This window comes from Formica exsecta, unplaced genomic scaffold, assembly GCF_003651465.1.
Source record: "Formica exsecta isolate Colony F162 unplaced genomic scaffold, ASM365146v1 scaffold161, whole genome shotgun sequence".
NCBI lineage: Eukaryota > Metazoa > Arthropoda > Insecta > Hymenoptera > Formicidae > Formica > Formica exsecta.
The window spans coordinates 203,108-225,048 of record NW_021848930.1 but is presented as its reverse complement, the minus strand read 5'-3'; the positions used below and the strand labels follow the sequence as shown (position 1 = coordinate 225,048).

Sequence of the window (21,941 nt, the reverse complement as noted above, 5' to 3'; positions counted from 1 at the left end):
ATAATTTAACAATAGATAAATTCTGTAGAAAAATTAGTTTTTATTAAATATATCATTCTTTTTTTTACATAATTTTATATTTTTGTATATTAATTTTGCACTGGGAACAATATAAATTTTATAATAATGTTTCTATTCATCTAGGATTGGTGGTGTATCTGATTCATCATCGTAAGTATGCGTGAGTTGAGGAATGTTCACACAGATATACGCCCCGGCCATTTTGCTACCATAATGTCCTGCCCAAAATAATTTGTCCATTCCACCATGCAAAAAGCTAATCTCTCTCAAACCAGATCCATAGTTTTCAAATACATGCGATACCTATTCCATATATGAAGAGCATATAAAAATAAGTTAACAAAAATAATTAGTTGAAGATAAGTTGATTTTAAACTCAATGAGTGAAATTATGAATTATTTTATGGATACTCACATGTAGCCATTGGTTCTGTCTCTCTCCCACTATAGTATCGCGAAATTGAAACTTGTCTAAGATTTTCACTGTGCTATCTTCTTTTTTAACTCCTAATAGTACAATCTGGCATTCATATGTCGCTGGACAATCCCATCGACAACTATACCATTCGCTCACCTACAATATACATATAACTTATACATACTTTATTCTCTTAGAATTTTATAAAACATTTTGATTTAAATAATTTATCACAATTGATGATTATGATACCATTATAGGTGGCTGCAAAACATCCAGGAGATAGGGATGGAGTCCTTCAGCCACTAGATTTACAATCTGTTTCTTGGTACAACTATGATAAGACGTTGCGAAGCAGATTTGTTTTCCCTCAAATATTGGTTCGGTCAATGGTAATTCCAGCACGCCGACAGGTGGGTTCTCGACCGTCCAATGATCACCGCCGTTGCTGAGAATATTCCAATATTTCATGTTCTGCTCGCCGGAATGATTCTTCAATAGATTTCTCTCGAACGGTCTCATCTTGCTTATGAGATAGAACGCGTGCCAGGGTATCCCCTCGTGACGCGGGAACGGTTTGCCCAGTGCCAGTTCCGCCTTCTTGCGCCATATGTAACTCTGTATCACCATCCTCCACCGCTTGCATACCAATTGGCAATTCAATAGGGTCCCATGATCGGCGCGACAGAATATTTCGGCCAGTAATTCAGCCGGTAAGATTAATCCATTGTCATCCTCCTCGTCGAATATCACGCGAGAAGTGCTTGCGTGATCTTGTCCCATGTTGTCTGTCAATGAATGATTCAATCATTACGATACATTATATTCAATCTTACAATGTATATGTTAATCGAATGTTGCCAATGTTATTTTGGCACCAGGACGTTTTCGAGAAAGCATTAATATCTTAATGTTTATTTGATATTGTTTCAACAGAAATGTGTTTGGTAAAGGAAAATATAAATTTGTTTATGTGCAGATCTATTCAGAGAAATTTGCTTTATATATGTTCATAAATTTAGTATTTTTTGTACAAATATTTTTTAAACAAAAACTATATATTTTAAAATTCTCATACTTAATAAAAAATATTCTCTTGTTATGTTACTCTCAAATGTATACACGAAATAAAAGACAGAAAAACGAACTAAAATAACAATTATATTAAATTTTGTCTCATAGAATAGAATAATATATATTTAATGTTGTTAATAATATTTAATATCGTTAATAATATACAAAACACTATTCATAGTATTCACAAGAAATAGGTGTATCAAATTCGCTTGGGCAATGGAAATATAATCTTAGAATGATTATAAAATTGTTTTACTTGAGGTCTGCGGCAATTTGGTTGTCCAGAGCGTTTTCGAGGAAGCATACCATTTTCACAATTTTGCCCCTGTTACACTGCTTATAAAAACATTGCGATGTAATTTCTCGCGTGTCATAAGACGCAACATTATCGGCGTGATATGGATTAAGTTGCCGGATCATAAGTTTGAGCTTTCTTATTACAAGATTTCCGTGGACATTGACAATTTCCCGCATGTAACATGGTGACATAACCTAATCTATATGTTTATATATGTTCAACATAAATGAAGCATATGTATTTATAAAATGTCGCGTGTAAAATCATGCATTATATTGTTCACTTTGAATAGAGAAATCGGAAGCCAAAAACGAAAATAAATAAATAAAAACGATGAGCTTACGATTTATCGCCTGGATTCAGTATCGTCCTTTATTAGATATAGTGAGAAATGTATATATATTAACACACATATATATTACGTTTATCTTTTTATGAGTCATATATCACGAGAGTAGATATAAGATGAAAAACCTGTTCTCCGAATAAATATAAAATTCTATTTCAATACATACTGGATACAATACATACAAATTTTAATATTTCAATGTTTGTTTTGTATCATTTCAGCAGAAATTTCTCTGGTAAAAGAGATTATAAATATTTGTAAATTTATTCAGGCATGTGTCCGTTATATGTATACATACAATAAATTCAGTATTCTTTGTAAAAATATTCTTAATTTTTATACAAGAATTATTTTAAAATTCTCTACACTTAATTTATTCTTATTACATTATATATTGTTCTATTCCTCTACTTAGAACTTTTGAATGCAAATAAATATTTTATATAATTTTATACGACGAAAATGTTCACGAACTTCTAAGCTCAATCTTTTCGCAGAAGTTCGGAAGATCTTCGTCCTTTCACTGACGAATAATTTACGCGATCATTTATTGCTCATTATTGAATTTATAGCCCCGTGGGAGGAGGACGACTACCACCTGGGCCACCAGTTTTTCCAGCACCAGCTCCAACAATCGCACCTGCTACCAGTTTTTATCCATATATATACTTCATTGATGCTACGTTCGCCGCGCATGCGCGAGAAAACCCGGCCCGTCTCACAACTCACACACTGCCTGCTACCACTACCACTGTAATACCGCCAAGCACTATACTCGGGTAAGCTTTGTGACATTTACCGCTATTGCACGTGATATTCGGCTTATGTTTGTTTATTCAATTAATTGCCGCATTCTGTTGCGTTTCTCCTTTTTTTTAGTTACCATTAATTATGTAATGTGTAATGAATGCCGTATGACGTTAAGTGGCAAACCGTTTTTTATTTTATGTTCGTTCATCCGGCTAATATTGGCACGCTCGATGACGGGTTACAGATCTGTTATTAACTTTTCGCCTCCAGTCGTCATCTCCGATCATCAATTTGCTATTATACGAACTATTTATATCCATTCGATGATTCTTTTTTTTCGTCACGGTATCAATATATATTCACGAGATCCCGTGTGTAGGCAGGACGAGAAGGAAAATCAAAGACCGAGACGATCTAGGAAGCAGAGCCAACCGAGACAGGTGAAACGGCATTCCCGGCGCAATCTAATACCTGCAGTAGTTGAACTGCTTGAAGCACAATCTGCAAATCCATCTCATAAATTGAAGGTATGTTGTATTTGAAATATTTAAGTAAAAATATATATTTTTAATCTATTATATATATCTATTATATAAATCTATATTTTTGCTCTATTATATACATATACTCGAATATATGCTTACAAAAGATTTTTAGATTTCGAAGAAAGCACCCATAAATTAATAAAAATGCGACTGAAACCCAGACAGGAAATCGAACTATTGGTAATGCACAAAATTCTATAAAAAGTAATACAATGAACAAATAAGTCAATTATAATATACTAATTTGTACAAAAGATAATAATCATAAAAAATAGTTCTCTTATATGTTTGTAACACCAAGTTCTTGTAATATATGTAAATTAAAAAGAGTTTTTTTGTACGAGTTTTATCATTAATTTATTATCAAGATATAACTGAAAGCTCCTTTTTCTGTTTATAGTAGGATGTGACATGTATTTTACTGCAGTAACATTGCCAATACATATGAATTATACATAGTTAATACATAGATATTTTTTTCTTTAAGACCAGAAGAATTCGCCAGAGCAGATAATCGCTCATAACTTGGAACAATAAAAGTCCAGACCAATTACATGCTAATTTAAGAATATATATTTAATATATTTAATATACATTAAATGAACTGAACAAGTAGAATACATTTAAAATCCCTATTTTGTGTAATATTAAATTAATAATTTTTAAAATAAAAGTTATTAACTTTTGAGAGATACATCAAAGTCCACAATAAATTCATAACAAAAAGATTGCTGTTATAATATGAAATAAATATGTAACATATAATAATATTTTTTTTCGTCACGGTATCAATATATATTCACGAGATCCCGTGTGTAGGCAGGACGAGAAGGAAAATCAAAGACCGAGACGATCTAGGAAGCAGAGCCAACCGAGACAGGTGAAACGGCATTCCCGGCGCAATCTAATACCTGCAGTAGTTGAACTGCTTGAAGCACAATCTGCAAATCCATCTCATAAATTGAAGGTATGTTGTATTTGAAATATTTAAGTAAAAATATATATTTTTAATCTATTATATATATCTATTATATAAATCTATATTTTTGCTCTATTATATACATATACTCGAATATATGCTTACAAAAGATTTTTAGATTTCGAAGAAAGCACCCATAAATTAATAAAAATGCGACTGAAACCCAGACAGGAAATCGAACTATTGGTAATGCACAAAATTCTATAAAAAGTAATACAATGAACAAATAAGTCAATTATAATATACTGATTTGTATAAAAGATAATAATCATAAAAAATAGTTCTCTTATATGTTTGTAACACCAAGTTCTTGTAATATATGTAAATTAAAAAGAGTTTTTTTGTACGAGTTTTATCATTAATTTATTATCAAGATATAACTGAAAGCTCCTTTTTCTGTTTATAGTAGGATGTGACATGTATTTTACTGCAGTAACATTGCCAATACATATGAATTATACATAGTTAATACATAGATATTTTTTTCTTTAAGACCAGAAGAATTCGCCAGAGCAGATAATCGCTCATAACTTGGAACAATAAAAGTCCAGACCAATTACATGCTAATTTAAGAATATATATTTAATATATTTAATATACATTAAATGAACTGAACAAGTAGAATACATTTAAAATCCCTATTTTGTGTAATATTAAATTAATAATTTTTAAAATAAAAGTTATTAACTTTTGAGAGATACATCAAAGTCCACAATAAATTCATAACAAAAAGATTGCTGTTATAATATGAAATAAATATGTAACATATAATAATATAATGCATATAATACAAAATAAATATTTCTTTACTGAATTTTTTATCTTCATTGTTTTTGCTGTATTTTTCTAAAGCGCACAAAACCAAGAACGGTTTTCACATATCCACATTTAGAAACTAAAAAAAGAACTATTCTTTAATATCAGATATGCATTATATTATACTATAAATCAAAAAGCTTATTCTATGACATAAAACACAAATATAAAATGTGGAAATTAAATGTGGAATATAAAAATATATTCTATAAATGTAGAAATTATATTCTAATTCAGTTTTATGTATATGACTACCATATGTAGAAGTTCCATATACATGATGTTTTAAATTATACTGATTTTGCAGATACTTCAACATTTTGCACGATCTGTTCGATATCTTCAGTCTGAGTTAGTAGCTCAGGATACATTTTCATTAAAGTTAATTCTGAGGTATCCACAATATCTTTTGAATATAATTGGATAAAATCTTTGGTATATTCCTCCAACGTTTTTCCATTATTTAAATGTGCAATCTTTAAATGTTCTACAACGTTTTTTTCTGTCGTATTTATAATTAAATATTGTTCACATATTAATTTAAGATCTTGTATATCATACTTATCAGCTGCTACAAAAAGTTCACGTATTGTATTTATCTCTTCTATCTCTTCCAGTGTTTTAGATAGATAACCAATTTGTACAAAAAATAATAATTCCTTTAGAATATCATATCTTATATCAGTTATTACTACTTCTTTATTTTCACTTTCTTTTAAACCACAGTTAAACATAGCTTCAAAAACCTTACTTTTTAAACATAATGATTTCTTATTTGCTTCAAGACGTTCATTGTTTATTATAAACGAAACAAACGAATCGGATTTCTCTTTAGGAACAAAAATATCTGTATCTGTCATAGCAGATCTCTCATATGAATAGTACACACTATTGCTGTACGTATTTATGAATATATATAATTTAAAGCATATTGTAAGTGTGTTGTTAGATAAAAACATATGTTTATCAGAAAGAAGTGAAATAGGTAGCTTATAGAATAGAGTATTTTTATATTTACTGTATATTTTGCTATCATATATCAAATTTATATATGTCAGTTTTAATACATTAGTCATTTCTCCTGTATTAGTTTTCAGAAAAACAGAAAAGGAGATATTATAACTACTGCATGAAAGCGGCGGTATACAATAAAAATTTAACTTATCTTCTGCAGGATGCATTTCAAATGTAAAGTGGTTTATGGTTTTAAGAGAGCATAATTTAATACCAAATTTATAAATTTCCCAAATATCGGAAATATTCCATGTATAACACAATCTGTTTTGTTTAAGTTGTGTTTTACAATGGTAAATTTCATCTTTATCTATAGTGGACATCATCTTTATCATCAACCCTGCAAATAATGGATGTTCAGTAATATTATATTATTCTTATAAATACTGAATATTATATCTTAAAAAACATTAATCTTTTCTAATAATTTCATAATTTTATATCAATTATACATCCAAAACTGGTTAATCTTCAGAGTATATGATTTTTTATTGATTACAATAAAAAATTATTTACAAGTATAAATACTGCGCTGTATTAATATTCCCAATTATTGTGCTCAATTAAAAACAGTTAAAAAATTTAATTTTAATTCTAAAGACTTGGAAAAATAAGATAAAATTAAAAAAATATTTCTCACGAAAAGAATTATTTTTAAAAATAAAAAAAATGAACATTTTTCAATATTATTTTAATAGTAATCTCATATACCACACAATAGTAATCTCACACACATAGACCACACATTATTATATCTTGAGATTAAAAAATTCACTTATATCTAATATATAATTACCTAATTCATTGATCCATGTAATTCTATATATAAATGATAATTAATAAGCAATTAATTATCATTCAGAAATATAAATAAAAAATATATTGATTATACTTTTGAATTTAAGAAATTTATTAAGGTCTTTTTAGACAATCTATAATTTGCAACAAATTCAAGACAAAATATTATTTATAAATTATATATGTCGTATATAATGCAAAAAGTAAAATACAAATACAAATCAAAATATATATCACAAGGATACACTTATATATAATACATAAAATTATAAGTAAAAGTTTTTTTTTTAGTTTTGTCACAAATTATAGATTGTCTAATGAGGCCTTTATTCTCTATGTTCTCCTTCGATAAAAGTAGAGCAATAAAATAAATAATTAGATCGTAACAAGTTGATTAAGTACACATAAAAAATTATGACACATTTTATTGCGATTAGAAATTGAATCTTATGCATATACTTATTTCTATACCACACTTATTTATATATAAATGTAATGTAATAATATCTAGTAAAATATAGTATAAAATTTAATCTTATTTAATATGTATATTTTTAGAAGAAAAAAATTATGAACGTTTACAATAAAAGAAAATTTTACTTACAAATCAGTGACTTAGTTCAATGAACTAAATTTCAATGCTTGCTTCGCCCTATTTTCCTTTTTGTGATAATTCGTTTTAGTTTAATAAGGAATCTTAATTTTTTGTAACGAAAAATGCGTGTATATACGTGTAAATATAATTATTGTAAATTGTAAGAAATTCTACATACAATTCTCAATCATAAACTTTTTCCGCTCTTCTATTGTAATGGCTTCTTTTGTTTGTACAATTCTTGCATTTTTTGTATTATGCCCGAGTATAGAAAAAGGGATTTTCTATACCGATAATCGTCCACGTTTTGATTGTGTTCCAAAATTCATTGCCAGTAGTGGAAATCTAGTTCACGTAAAGCCCGTATAGCCCGTATCAGACTACGCATTGAAGATTGAGATTGAGGATTGAAGATTGAAATTTGACCAATCAGGACAAAGAAATTTTAGTCCCTTTTGTCCTGATTAGTCAAATTTCAATCTTTAATCTTCAATCTTCAATTTTCAATGCGTAGTCTGATACGGGCATATCAGACTATGCATTGAAGATTGAGATTCACGATTCAAGATTGAAATTTGACCAATAATAAAGAAATTTTAGTTCCTTTTGTTCTGATTAGCCAAATTCCAATCTTTAATCTTCAATCTTCAATTTTCAATGCGTAGTCTGGATATCGATCATGTAACTTTTCCCCTGGGGCGGAAACGTTACATGATCGGTACCCTGGCAGTGAATTTTGGAATACGGCCTTTTGTGCTGAAAATCAATGACTACGTTTAGTGCCAGTCTACAATAGGTGATTTAAGCCCTAAGCCTTAGTGCCGGTCTACAATAGTGATTTAAGCTCTAAGCCTTAAGAAATTGACCAATCACGATCAAGTATGAGGAGAATACTCGACTGTGATTAGTCAATTTCTTAAGTGTCGGTCTACAATAGTGATTTAAGCTCTAAGCCTTAAGAAATTGACCAATCACGATCAAGTAAATCACAGTCGAGTATTCTCCTTATACTTGATTGTGATTGGTCAATTTCTTAAGGCTTAGGGCTTAAATCACCTATTGTAGACCGGCACTTACACGTCACCCTTAATCGGATTTAATTACATCCGTAGTTCGAAGGCTGGCCAATCACAGTCATTCCATTCTTCAGAGGAATAGCTGTGATTAGCCAGTTTCACAACTACGGATGTTATTAAATCCGATTAAGGGCCAATTTCACAAAGTCCGGTTAGATTAACCGATGGTTAAAATTAGCAGGGTGGCCAACAGAAAATAGAGGTGAAGGAAAACCAAGCATTCTTATCATTTCAGTTGGAACCCTGCTAATTTTAACCGTCGGTTAATCTAACCGAGCTTGGTGAAATTGGCCCTTAGGGTGCCGTGTAACAGAGCTCAATGATTACGTTTACACGTCGCCCCTAATCGGGTTTAATAAACCGTAGTTTTAAGTGCCGGTCCACAATAGGTGATTTAAGCCCTAAGGGTGCGAACCCATGCAGCGGAATAGCGTAACGCGGAACGAGAGCATGACCAATCGCGAGCTTGAAGATTGAGATTCAAGATTCAAGATTGAAATTTGACCAATCAGGACAAAGAAATTTTAGTCCCTTTTGTTCTGATTAGTCAAATTCCAATCTTTAGTCTTCAATCTTCAATTTTCAATGCGTAGTCTGATACGGACTTAAGGACGGCAACGAACAATGCGTAACGACGACCCAAGACCACATTTAAGACGATTTTAAATATGAAGCAATTAAGGAGCAATCGTTTTTTGTTGAATATACTTGCAGTAGATTACAGAAAATGTTTTTCCAAGAAAATAATTGGTTTTTTGCTAATATATCATAAAAAATTAATTATATAAGTGGAGCAATCGCGAATATCATAATAGAGCAAGCAAGGAGCAATTATTCTACCAAAAAATCAATAGGAAATGTTGATTAAACTTTTCGAGATATAAATAAACAATAGAACTGTTATATTATATTTGAATATTCTTGCCGTTGGCTGCTGAGTCGTGTAGTTCCGATAAGCGGCCGATAGGTGGCGACGGCGTCGCTTGGGAAATAATTAATTTATTAATTTTCGATAAAAAATGCAATATATCATGGAAATAATGATGGAGTAATATGGAGCAATTAAGGAGCAATCGTTTTATGCTGGATATAGTTGCAGAAAACTATTGGAAATATGTTTTTCAGTGAAAATGATAAATTTTATGTTTTTTGTAAATATTTAAAAAAATATTAATTTTAAAAGGGGAGCAATTGTGGATTCTAACGGAGCAATTAAGGAGTGTAAGATGGAAGTAACATTAAGAGCACCCGTTATCAAACATGTAATCAAAACACCCGTTAGGCTTAAGATCCGTTCGAGTTCGAGATATGTCGAGCCGACAAGCGCCACGAATAGGGTCATGCTACGAGGTATGTCGATAGATATCGAATTATGACGTAGTCGAGAAGACGCGTATAAAACGACGTAGCTCAGCGAACGCAGAGAGAGCTTAGTGAAAGTCTTTAAGACAGTTAGAAGTCGAGTCAGTTTAAAATAGTATTTTGCGATAATTGTATTATACACGCTATTAGAACACTTGTATTTGGTACGCTCGTTCCAGTTCGAATAAGCTATATATACTCTCGACCTCCACGTGTTCTCGAAAGTATTCATACGAGAGGACAATTAAATAAATTAGACTTAACGTAAAGAAGAGTCGATTATTAATCTTCGAAATATTTTGGAGATTTATACCTTACAGGAGCAATCGTTTGAGCTGTTGATTATTAAAAAATATGAACTTCCAGCGCCAACTTATTTTCGGTTCTGTATGGATGGAAATCTCTCGGCCTCTAGATCAATCAAATGATTCAATTCACAAGACTATTTATTAATTCTTTTATCATAGTGGCGATTTGATGTAAAATCACACTTTCCTACAAATAGCGGTTCGATCCAAAAAAAAAGATAATTCTAATATATCAATGGGCGAATTCTTGACCGACCAATGATTGCTGCCGTCACTGAAGAATGGATCAATTATTACTCAACCCATCTTTGTAATAATTCTTCATCAGGTTCTTCTCGAACGGTGGTTTCGTTTTACACATAAGATAGAATATTTGCCAAGATATCTCTTCTCATAGGAACGGTAGCGTTAAACCCGCCTTCTTATACCAGACTGACCAGAAATACTACTGTATCATCATCCTCCAATGTTTAGCAATTGGCAATTCAATACAGTCCCATAATCGGTGCGATAAAAGATTTCTGCCAGTAATTCAGTTGGTACATAGCTGTCACAAACTATTAACCCATTATAGTCCTCATCGAATATCACGCAAGGAATATTTGCGATCATGTCATGATTTTGTGCCATGTTGGCTGCGTTCGGGGAGTACATTTTTAGCGCTATGAGCGTGTTCTGTCCTTGTTCAACTTTCAATAAGTAACAAAGATACGACGTAGCTCAGCGAACGCAGAGAGAGCTTAGTGAAAGTCTTTAAGACAGTTAGAAGTCGAGTCAGTTTAAAATAGTATTTTGCGATAATTGTATTATACACGCTATTAGAACACTTGTATTTGGTACGCTCGTTCCAGTTCGAATAAGCTATATATACTCTCGACCTCCACGTGTTCTCGAAAGTATTCATACGAGAGGACAATTAAATAAATTAGACTTAACGTAAAGAAGAGTCGATTATTAATCTTCGAAATATTTTGGAGATTTATACCTTACAGGAGCAATCGTTTGAGCTGTTGATTATTAAAAAATATGAACTTCCAGCGCCAACTTATTTTCGGTTCTGTATGGATGGAAATCTCTCGGCCTCTAGATCAATCAAATGATTCAATTCACAAGACTATTTATTAATTCTTTTATCATAGTGGCGATTTGATGTAAAATCACACTTTCCTACAAATAGCGGTTCGATCCAAAAAAAAAGATAATTCTAATATATCAATGGGCGAATTCTTGACCGACCAATGATTGCTGCCGTCACTGAAGAATGGATCAATTATTACTCAACCCATCTTTGTAATAATTCTTCATCAGGTTCTTCTCGAACGGTGGTTTCGTTTTACACATAAGATAGAATATTTGCCAAGATATCTCTTCTCATAGGAACGGTAGCGTTAAACCCGCCTTCTTATACCAGACTGACCAGAAATACTACTGTATCATCATCCTCCAATGTTTAGCAATTGGCAATTCAATACAGTCCCATAATCGGTGCGATAAAAGATTTCTGCCAGTAATTCAGTTGGTACATAGCTGTCACAAACTATTAACCCATTATAGTCCTCATCGAATATCACGCAAGGAATATTTGCGATCATGTCATGATTTTGTGCCATGTTGGCTGCGTTCGGGGAGTACATTTTTAGCGCTATGAGCGTGTTCTGTCCTTGTTCAACTTTCAATAAGTAACAAAGATAGAACGACGCTGTTAGCGCTAATAGCGTCTCCCCGAACGCACCCGTTGTCTGTCAATGAATGACTCAATCGTTACTATACATTACATTTCATTTTATAACGTAAGTATCAATGTCATTATTGTTATTTTGACATTAGATTGACATCAGGACGTTTTCAAGGAAGCGTATACCTTCATTTAGACTGAGTGAGGGGGGCATTTAAGGCGGCATGTACGAAGTAAACATCCCATTCATGGCAGCGACATTGTCGTATCTGTGTAGGGTATTTATATACTTTCCCAGCCCGATAAATTTATTTATTTGATATTGTTTCAACAGAAATGTCTTTGATAAAGGAGAATATAAATTTATTCGTGTGTGCATATCCATTCAGAGAAATGTGCTATATATATATGTATAAATTTAGTATAAAAATCTTAATTTTTAAACAAAAACTATATATTTTAAAATTCTTATATTTACGATATTTATTTATTACAATATTTTCTTGTTATATTACTCTCAAATGTATACACAAAATAAGAGTGAGGGAAACAAATTAAAATAACAAACAATTATATTACTTTTTTTATTTCCCATAATATATAGAATAGAATAATATATTTAGTGTCATAATACAAAACACTATTCATAATATTCACAGGAAATAGGTGCGTGGTTTTCGCACACTGAATAATGGCATATGATTTCTATTTTGAATTCGTTTGGGCAATGGAAATTTGATTTTAGAATCATGAAATTGTTTTACTTGAGGTCTGCGGCAATTTGTAGCCTTAACAACTTCCACCTTGATTATCTGTATGGAGTGAGCACGCGCGCGATGACGGGCACCCATGTCCCTGTAACACTGCGTTACAGCCCCACTGACAGAAAGATCTCTATATTCCCTGTACATATTATGTGTACCGGATCGAGAATCATATCTTAACCAAATTCCAAAATTTTTTATTTTTACTGGTGTTTTTTCTGGAATCTAAAATAATTAGTTTAAAATCAGTCACAAATGTTGGATTATACTGTTAATAATAAAATGAATGCAATATGTTTATGATGACACATTGAATATCATGAGATAGATACCTGCTTTAAAGATACTATTTCTCCAGTTGATTTTTTGAATTTTTTTAATTGGCGGAGAAAATACCAAAATCTGGACTTGGCCACTATAGCATCAGGCGCAAATATCCTCATTTTGTAAAGAGGAGTAGTTTTCTCCTTTTCAGTAGGGAGCTTACGCCCTATCACTTCAAATTCCTTCAACTAAAAAAAAATTAAATTAAAAATTATTTCCTAGTTTATATGTTAGGGATATTTATTTATTTATTAATGAAATATATTTATATAAAACTAGCATGTGCATTATACGTATTATGTATACGAGCATCTATGTATGTTTATTTTTAGGTTATGTCACATCGAATATCTACATTTAAACCTGCAGTTTGTATTTTTACATAAATTTTAAACAAAAATTTGATGCTTTAGACAAGAATAGATAGTTTGCGGTATTGATTTTGCTTGTTTCTTGTGTAAAATTTGCCAAAATAACTCACCTCGCCCTTGGCTTTCATGTCGTACGTTTAGTATTATTGTATATTACAAATCAAAAGAGATACATCAAAGTATCAAAGACAGAGATGTAAGAGGGACTGCTCGACAGCTGACTGAGGTGAATGAAAGAGAGAGAAGGCTTCTGATCAAATCTTTCGCGCATGTGCAGCGAATGTCTCAATTGACCAATCGGAACGAAAGTAGTAAAGAATTCTAGGAATAGTAATTCTTTGTCAACACCAATAGAAAATGTGCATTCCAACTGACAACATTTTCGTCCCTAGAAAATAAATCCTCTTATTGGATGTCAGATGTCGGACGCAATGTAAATCCTTCATTAGTGTTTAGCAAAACTGAATGCGCTGAATATTTACCTATCTACCTATCCAAGAGGCGAAGATTGGTTTGTGCAACAAGATGGCAGTCTCTACTTCTTCCGTTTATCCTTTTGGTTTCTGACACGCAACGTACGAAACCACGTGTTACGATGAAGGCCAAGGGTGATGTGAGTGATTTTGGAAAATTTTACATAAGGAACAAATAAAAAATTGATTTTCTCTTATTTAAAGTATCGAATGTTTATTTAGAATTTACGTAAAAATAAAAAATGCAGATTTAAATCTGGATATTCGCCACGACATAACCTACAAATATATATATCAATCCTAGACATAGTATAAATAGATCAAACCAAGAAATAATAATTTTGGTTTCTCTTTTAGTTGAAGGAATTCGAAGTGATAGGACGTAAGCTTCCTACCGAAAAAGAGAAAACAACTCCTCTTTACAAAATGAGAATATTTGCTCCTGATGCTATAGTGGCCAAATCCAGATTTTGGTACTTCTTGCGTCAATTGAAAAAGTTCAAAAAATCTACTGGAGAAATAGTATCTTTAAAGCAGGTATCTATCTCATGATATTCAATGTGTCATCATAAACATATTGTGTTCATTTTATTATTAACAATATAACATCTGTGGCTGATTTTAAATCTAACTAATTATTTTAGATTCCAGAGAAAACACCAGCAAAAATAAAAAATTTTGGAATTTGGCTAAGATACGATTCACGATCCGGTACACATAACATGTACAGGGAATACAGGGATCTTTCTGTTAGTGGGGCTGTAACGCAGTGTTATAGGGACATGGGCGCCCGTCATCGCGCGCGAGCTCATTCCATACAGATAATTAAAGTGGAAGTTGTTAAGGCTGCAAATTGCCGCAGACCTCAAGTGAAACAATTCCATGATTCTAAGATCAGATTCCCATTGCCTAAGCGAATCCAACAAAGAAACCGTATGCCACTATTCAGTGTGCGACAACCACGCACTTACTTCCTGTGAATATTATGAACAATGTTACAATAATGTTTTGTATTGTAACACTAAGTGTGTATTATTCTGCAAGAAAATAAAAATTTGATATAATTTATTGTCATATATATTCAATCATATATGCATTATACATGTTCTAATTTTACTGTTATATCAGTCAGTTGGAGAATAAGAAATGGATAAATTTAAACACTACATTTTTATTTGATCATATAGACATACAGAGAAGCTGCAAACAATACAGTACATTACATAATATTATCAATTAATAGTCGGAAGCAATATATCTCCTCATTTTGTAAAAATTAACTGAAACAATCTGATAAGAATCAAAATTTTCTTTTTCTCATCTTTTAAGATAAAATTGCACAATGGCTGTGATTGATTTTTTCTTTGCAAGGTGAAGTATAGATGAACTATTCTTTCTATGTCTACAAATAAACAGGTAATGGTATAATAGTTGGAAAGACATATGCAAGAAGTAAATCGATTAGGTTTTATAATTTTTCATGCATAATCACAATTAGGTAGTAACAAATATTGTTACAAATTTCATTTCCTTATATAAACTATAAGAAATATGTATAGATATTATAAAGACATCTTACGACCCTCTATAGATATATCTACTGCTCTTCTTGCAGACTTCATACGTTTGCTATCTATGTAATTCTTCATGTGCCTCTCAAACCGACTCATCTGTTTCTTAGTACTCTGCACAAAGTAATAAGACATTATAATTATGTATGAGGAATCAATAATAAGACATTATAATTATGTATGAGGTATCAATAATAATTGAGAATTAGGATGCAATACGAACAAAAAAAATTATATTTTATACAAATGAGCTCAAAAATGAACAATTTCATCAGAAATGTCATAAAAAAAATACAATCTAAATTATGTTTATGATTTATAGTAATTATAGAGTGCTTATAAATCTGTTGGAATAAATATTAAAATTGTAGGCTTTAATGTATATGTACAGTGTTGTATATTAAATATTGTATACAACTTTTTAATCTAAAGAATAGATAAGTAGGAGCACACATACTCTGCTGATGTCAATATCTGATTTCCAGTCGGGTCGTATAACGTAATCCTTATTAGATGGTCTAGGAACTCTGGCTCTTCCAACCCATCCAGGATCTCCCGGTCTTAATGGTCTGCGAATATAAGATAGGAAAAGCTCATAATAACTATCAATTAATGTCAGTTATTAATAATTATTATATATCAACGATAACATACTTGGCATCTCCTTTTAAGGCCTTATTAATATCTTGTGATTTTTGGAAGGATCCTCCCTCTTCGATTTTTCTTCTTTTCTGAGGCGTTTGCTCCAGATCCCTCTGCATTCTCTCCTCCTTCGATAGCGCCTTAAAATCGGCAGATAAATTAAAAATAGGCCGTGCCCACTCGTTGATCAATTTTCCAGCACGCTCCTTGTTCTCTTTTGTTTCTTTCGGGTGCTTATAAAGATACATCACAGCCTTTCCAATACCGGATTGCTTCAGCGAAGATTGATCGATTTTTGGAAACTATAAAGGCGTAATATATAATTAGTAAATAAATAAATGAGTAATGGAATATATGTATATATTCTAAAAATATTTCTTTTTATCTAATACAAAAAGATTTATCTTATATGATCTTACCTCCCATAATAATTTCAGGAGATTGTCTCTGATTTTGAGAGACGGTAAAGAACGGTCAGGCATTGGTGCTAACCAATCGGTGAGAACGGACAGCACATTGTGCTCCAAAAAGGCCAACTGTAGATCGTGCTTCTTCAATTGCGACAATACTTTCGATAACATGGCAATCTTATTTGTGGCAGGTTTATTTTGTTGATTTAATTTTCTATCCTCCTCAGCTGCACCCTTCATGTCTGATAATAGTTGCGCTATAATATCATCGTTATCATTAATGATACCAATGTCCTTTCGTTTACGCCTACGGGATTGCTCTTCCTTTTTTCGTGCCAACATGCGATCAAAATCGGATAATGCATCATCCCTGAAAACATCAAATTTAATATAATTAATCATTGTTTTTATAAAATTTCTAGAATCTTTTTTGACTGTATTTTTGTTTTCATTCACTTTTTGCTTTTAATGATGAAAACTTAGGAAATAAGCTGTATTTCTTTTGTCACATCATTATTTACATATCGAAATTATTTATAAAGTTATATGTTTGATACTTTTCTAATAAATGTTAGAATAAAACTAACAAACTAACAAACAATTAAAATTAATTGTTCGATTATCATATGCATTAAACACCTGTGTGTGTGTGTGTGTGTAATACAATTACATAATACTTTGGAAAAAAATTTCTATATCAAGATGTAGATATTTTACTTATAAATATTTGTTATATCAACTTAATTCAAATCTTCTAAGTGTATGATAATAATATATTATTTTCTATATATGTTTTATGAAAAAGCAAATGCATGTTTGATAAAAAAGATGAGGCACATCTAATTTTTTAAAAACTATACAATAATATGCTTTCTAATAATTATCTACTATAATTTTTACCTTAAATTTATATGCATATAAGATATATATTTTTTAAATATTGTTATATAAAAACTAAACAATTTAGATATAGATTTATATAAAAATCGGACATATGCTCACATTCCACCAATAATTCCATCGTCAGAATCTTCGTTATCTTGTTGCTCATTAACTATTTCATTGTGTAATTGTTTATTTTCTTGATCTTCACCTACTTGCTCCTCGTTTGCGTCATTGTCTTTTTTCTTTTCGTTTTCATCTTCATGCTCGGAATCAGATAACTCATGCCTTGTACGTTTCTTTGTTCTAGTTTCGTCAGTCTCCTCTTCAGAATCCGATAATACTCTATTTCGTTTTTTAGCTACTCCCTCTGAATCTCTGCTGGGACTTCTGGATTTTTTAGATCCGGAACCAGACCTAGATCTCGATCTAGATCGGGATTTAGAACGCGATGAGTGTCTGGATCTAACCGCCGATCCAGATCTTGATCTTGAATGCGATCTCGATCTCGAGCGCGACCGTGACCGTGATCGCGACTTCGATCTTGATCCCGATCTTGACCTCGAACGCGAACCTGAACGCGATCTCGAGCCAGATTTTGATCTTGATCGAGATCGCGATCTTGATCTCGATGCAGATTTTCTGGAACCCGAGCGAGATCTCGAACGCGAGGCTCTTGAAACTGAACGAGATCTTGATTTAGATTTATTGGACCGTGAACTGGATCTAGATCTAGAACGTGAATTTTTTCTCGAATATGCCGGAGATACGGAACCTTTACGTGATCCCGATATAGATCGCGATTTGCATCTCGATCCAGATTTGTGAGATCTCGATCGTGATCTTGAACGCGAGCCTTTCCTCGAACATGATAAGGATCTGGATTTCGAACGCGATAAAGCTCGTTCCTCTTGCAACGGTGATCTCGATTGTTTCCTAGATCCAGAAGCAGATCTTGATTTAGATCTTGATCTAGATTTTCTGTCTATTGAATTGGAACGAGATCTAGAACGGGAACTTTTCCTTAAATCAGGAGAACTCTCCCTGGAACCGTTCACGGAGCGCGACTTTGATCTTGATCGTGACTGTCTAGCAGTGATTGGCGATCGATTTGGCGATGCCGAAGGTGAACGGGAACCCTTTTTCGATCCAGATGGAGATCTTGATCCCGATTTTGAGCCAGTTTTGACTTCTTTTGGACTAGCTGATCTAGATCTTGACCGGGATCTTGTCTGGAAAGACTTGGGAGTACCTGATCGAGAACGTGAATGAATCGACACTTTCGGAGAACCAGAACGCGATCGAGAAAATGATCTTGAACGAGATCGCGATTTGGAAATTGCGTGGGGCGAAGGAGATCTGGAAGATGATCGAAAGTTTTTCTTGGGCGAATCACATTTAGATGAAATGTCATTAGGTGTTATTAAATTTGATCTAGATCTGGAACGTGAATTATTCCTTGATGTTGCACGAGAACTTCTGGATGAAGAGTGAGAAGAACTTCGAGATCTTGAGCCTGATTTTCCAGAGTGATGCGAATGCGCTGGTGATTGTGAACCATTTCTTGCACTTGTCTCTCTAAGTTCAGGAGAATGGGATTTAGAACGTGATCTTGATGTACTTTTTCTGTTTCCTGATGGTGAAATAGATCTGCTTGGCGAGGGTGATCTGGATGGTGATCTAGAATAAGATTTTCTAGAGCTGGCATTAGAACGAACAGAAGCTGGTGATCCATTCCGTGCCGGAGATGATAGATTAGATCTAAAACATTTAGTTATAATTAAAAAAGGAAATAAAGATAAAATAAAACAAGCAAGTATAATGAAAATTAGTTACCTAGCTGCTGAAGATTTGGGACTAGCAGAATTTGATTTTGATCTGCTTCTTGCTACATTACTGCCTGATTTTTGTGAATCTGGAGTAGCGCTTCTAGATTTATCATGTTCTTCTTCCGAGTCACTTCTTTCGTCTTAAAAAAAACAAACATTTTAAATATAATGTCAGATTTATAGAATCTCTATTAAGCAAAATAATATACTGTACAAAAATACTATATTTTTTATATCAATCCTATGCGATTCAGATACTATATAATGTATGTCTAAAGAGAATATAGATTGTATAAAATGTAGATTAAATATCTAAATTTTATAAAAATGCGAATATTTGGGTATCAAAAATTGGATATTAAAAAATTGAACAATAATGATATAATTGAGAGCAATAACATAAATTATTCTCTTACCTCCAAAACCCATGGCATTTATGTTCAAATATAGCCAAAAATTTAGCTGTTATTACTATGGCTAATAAAAATATTGCATCAATTGGTCATTAAATTAACATATTTTTCTATTTGTAACAAAAACTTAAAATCGTTTAACTTGCAGAAAAACGATTTATGCTTCCTGTTTATATTACACTTTGCACGTTATAATACTATTTTTTTCTCTGCACAAATCAATCCTTTTTTATAGATATATGACTAGCTACGAGGTCTTTCGCGAATATGAGTAATTTCAAGTAATCTAACAATACTTGTTTCAGTTATAAAAGCATTCAATCAACATATGTATATGGGATGTTCGGCACAACATTTAGCGTTTAGTCACTAGAAAGTAACTATATAAAATGTTTAATTTTTATGAACACATTGGACAAATCGAATTAACCAATCAGAATTAAAGTTGGACAGCTCGCATTTCTAATAATTTACTAGCCGTCATATGATTTATAAAAAACTAATAATTTCTATAGGAAGTATTGAAATTGGTTAAATAATGCGAAAATATTAAATGTTAAATCATTTTTTTTTATGTATGATTTGTAAAATAAATATAATATATTTTGATATAACTTTGTTTTTTATAAATTATGATAATCTAAAATATATTATCACAATCTATTTTAGAGAATTGACCAATAAAAAAAATTTTTTTAATTTTTAACAAAATTAGAATTTTTTGGACTTCCTCCTCTCTTAAGAGGAGTTTTTGCTTATATCTTACAAACCCATAAGAAACAATGGTGTATGGGCGACTAATGCCTAACCAGCCATAAAAGAAAGAAGAAGAAGAAGTATATTTAAGACTGTCTTATTGTTAGTGCCGGTCCACAATATGTGATTTAAGCCCTAAGCCTTAAGAAATTGACTAATCACAATCGAGTATTCTCTTCATATTTGATTGTGATTGGTCAATTTCTTAAGTCTTAGGGCTTAAATCACCTGTTGTGGACCGGCACTTTAGCACAATCTTAAGATGTCCTAAACCAATCACATTATGCGCTCAATGCGTGAAACGGAACGCACCCTATGAATACCGGCCCTAGAGATCCTTAACCAGAGATCGGCCAACGTGCCAACGTCGCGAGTAAAACCGAATATGACGTTTTTGATGGCGGTTAATTTTGATTGTTGAATAAATACAAGAATACGATATATATTTTTCGTTTGAAGTTAACGTAATGAATGTTAAAACACGTATTAAAAAAGATTACAAACAATATATATTTCATCGGTTTTCCTATGTTAATATCAAGTAATAATATGAATTGACTATTAAAAAATATATTGTTATAATTACTATTATAGGTTATATTATTATTATTGCTATTTTTTAATTCACCTATTTGATTTGAAACAAAAAATTATTGGACTTAATTTTGAAGTTACATTATGAAATAAATTACATTAAATTACATATATAGTCTAAAATAAAATAAATATCTTACTTTGCACAAGTTTTCTCAATTTCACTTTGGAAAATTTAAACATATAAAATTAGAACACGAAAATTAGAAGCAAAACACGACGGCCGAGGCAGCTTGTGGCTTTGACGGACAGTTATGGGGCGTTTTCCAGCAAGGTACACAGACAACACAGTGTACTACACATTATCACGCGATTGGCTATATTTTAAATTTCTTCATTTGACAGCCAATCATGTGATAATGTGTAATACACTGTGGGCGTTTTCCAGCAAGGTACACAGCGCCCACAGTGTATTACACATTATCACATGATTGGCTGTCAAATGAAGAAATTTAAAATATAGCCAATCGCGTGATAATGTGTAGTACACTGTGTCGTCTGTGTACCTTGCTGGAAAACGCCCATGGCTAGGTCGGTTAGGTTAGCTATATATATCTTTCTTTCTCACACTTCCGGTTTTATTCGCGGCAACGGAGCCAATCAGAGATCGTTAACGGGTTGGCCTATCTCTGGTTAAGAATCTCTAAAGCCTGTATCAGACTACGCATTGAAGATTGAGATTCAAGATTCAAGATTAAAATTTAACCAATCAGGACAAAGAAATTTTAGTCTCTTTTATTCTTATTAGTCAAATTTTAATCTTTAATCTTCAATCTTCAATTTTCAATGCGTAGTCTGATACGGGCTTTAAGCCCCGGCTTATTATTCTGT

At 31.9% G+C, this 21,941-nt stretch overlaps 5 protein-coding genes and 2 long non-coding RNA genes across 11 annotated transcripts; 3 read left to right on the top strand and 4 right to left on the bottom strand.

Annotated features, from left to right (window-relative positions):
• Positions 1 to 20: 20 nt before the first annotated feature.
• LOC115233182 (F-box only protein 44-like) lies at positions 21 to 2,471 on the bottom strand. Of its 2 annotated transcripts, XM_029803482.1 has the most exons (5): positions 2,158 to 2,468; positions 1,773 to 2,013; positions 692 to 1,227; positions 437 to 595; positions 21 to 324 (listed from the first exon to the last, which is right to left on the bottom strand). In XM_029803482.1, the coding sequence occupies exons 3-5, from the start codon at positions 1,220 to 1,222 to the stop codon at positions 133 to 135; spliced, it is 882 nt and encodes a 293-aa protein (XP_029659342.1). In that variant the 5' UTR covers positions 1,223 to 1,227; positions 1,773 to 2,013; positions 2,158 to 2,468; the 3' UTR covers positions 21 to 132. The 2 variants fall into 2 exon arrangements, with proteins under 2 accessions (XP_029659342.1, XP_029659341.1); XM_029803481.1 differs by lacking the exon at positions 1,773 to 2,013 and having other exon boundaries at positions 2,158 to 2,471.
• Positions 2,472 to 2,837: 366 nt separating this feature from the next.
• Positions 2,838 to 3,798, top strand: LOC115233184. The gene is made up of 2 exons (XR_003883739.1): positions 2,838 to 2,942; positions 3,293 to 3,798. It is a non-coding gene; the product is annotated as an uncharacterized LOC115233184 (long non-coding RNA).
• A 455-nt stretch (positions 3,799 to 4,253) lies between these two features.
• On the top strand, positions 4,254 to 5,072 carry LOC115233185. Its single transcript, XR_003883740.1, has 3 exons — positions 4,254 to 4,425; positions 4,548 to 4,623; positions 4,931 to 5,072. It is a non-coding gene; the product is annotated as an uncharacterized LOC115233185 (long non-coding RNA).
• A 442-nt stretch (positions 5,073 to 5,514) lies between these two features.
• LOC115233181 (TD and POZ domain-containing protein 3-like) lies at positions 5,515 to 7,962 on the bottom strand. 4 transcript variants are annotated; one of them, XM_029803479.1, is made up of 4 exons: positions 7,839 to 7,962; positions 7,670 to 7,725; positions 7,064 to 7,086; positions 5,515 to 6,607 (listed from the first exon to the last, which is right to left on the bottom strand). In XM_029803479.1, the coding sequence occupies exon 4, from the start codon at positions 6,600 to 6,602 to the stop codon at positions 5,544 to 5,546; it is 1,059 nt and encodes a 352-aa protein (XP_029659339.1). In that variant the 5' UTR covers positions 6,603 to 6,607; positions 7,064 to 7,086; positions 7,670 to 7,725; positions 7,839 to 7,962; the 3' UTR covers positions 5,515 to 5,543. The 4 variants fall into 4 exon arrangements, with proteins under 4 accessions (XP_029659339.1, XP_029659340.1, XP_029659338.1 ...); XM_029803480.1 differs by lacking the exon at positions 7,064 to 7,086; XM_029803478.1 differs by lacking the exon at positions 7,064 to 7,086 and having other exon boundaries at positions 7,670 to 7,761; positions 7,839 to 7,945.
• Positions 7,963 to 12,651: 4,689 nt separating this feature from the next.
• On the bottom strand, positions 12,652 to 13,780 carry LOC115233188 (60S ribosomal protein L18a). Its single transcript, XM_029803486.1, has 3 exons — positions 13,651 to 13,780; positions 13,178 to 13,357; positions 12,652 to 13,070 (listed from the first exon to the last, which is right to left on the bottom strand). Exons 1-3 carry the CDS (start codon positions 13,666 to 13,668, stop codon positions 12,735 to 12,737), a joined length of 534 nt encoding a protein of 177 aa, XP_029659346.1. The 5' UTR covers positions 13,669 to 13,780; the 3' UTR covers positions 12,652 to 12,734.
• Positions 13,781 to 13,923: 143 nt separating this feature from the next.
• On the top strand, positions 13,924 to 15,081 carry LOC115233187 (60S ribosomal protein L18a-like). Its single transcript, XM_029803485.1, has 3 exons — positions 13,924 to 14,153; positions 14,371 to 14,550; positions 14,658 to 15,081. The coding sequence occupies exons 1-3, from the start codon at positions 13,953 to 13,955 to the stop codon at positions 14,991 to 14,993; spliced, it is 717 nt and encodes a 238-aa protein (XP_029659345.1). The 5' UTR covers positions 13,924 to 13,952; the 3' UTR covers positions 14,994 to 15,081.
• An 87-nt stretch (positions 15,082 to 15,168) lies between these two features.
• LOC115233186 (IWS1-like protein) lies at positions 15,169 to 20,107 on the bottom strand. Its single transcript, XM_029803483.1, has 7 exons — positions 19,764 to 20,107; positions 19,355 to 19,487; positions 17,639 to 19,279; positions 16,646 to 17,006; positions 16,239 to 16,528; positions 16,042 to 16,153; positions 15,169 to 15,698 (listed from the first exon to the last, which is right to left on the bottom strand). The coding sequence occupies exons 1-7, from the start codon at positions 19,774 to 19,776 to the stop codon at positions 15,576 to 15,578; spliced, it is 2,673 nt and encodes an 890-aa protein (XP_029659343.1). The 5' UTR covers positions 19,777 to 20,107; the 3' UTR covers positions 15,169 to 15,575.
• Positions 20,108 to 21,941: the final 1,834 nt, after the last annotated feature.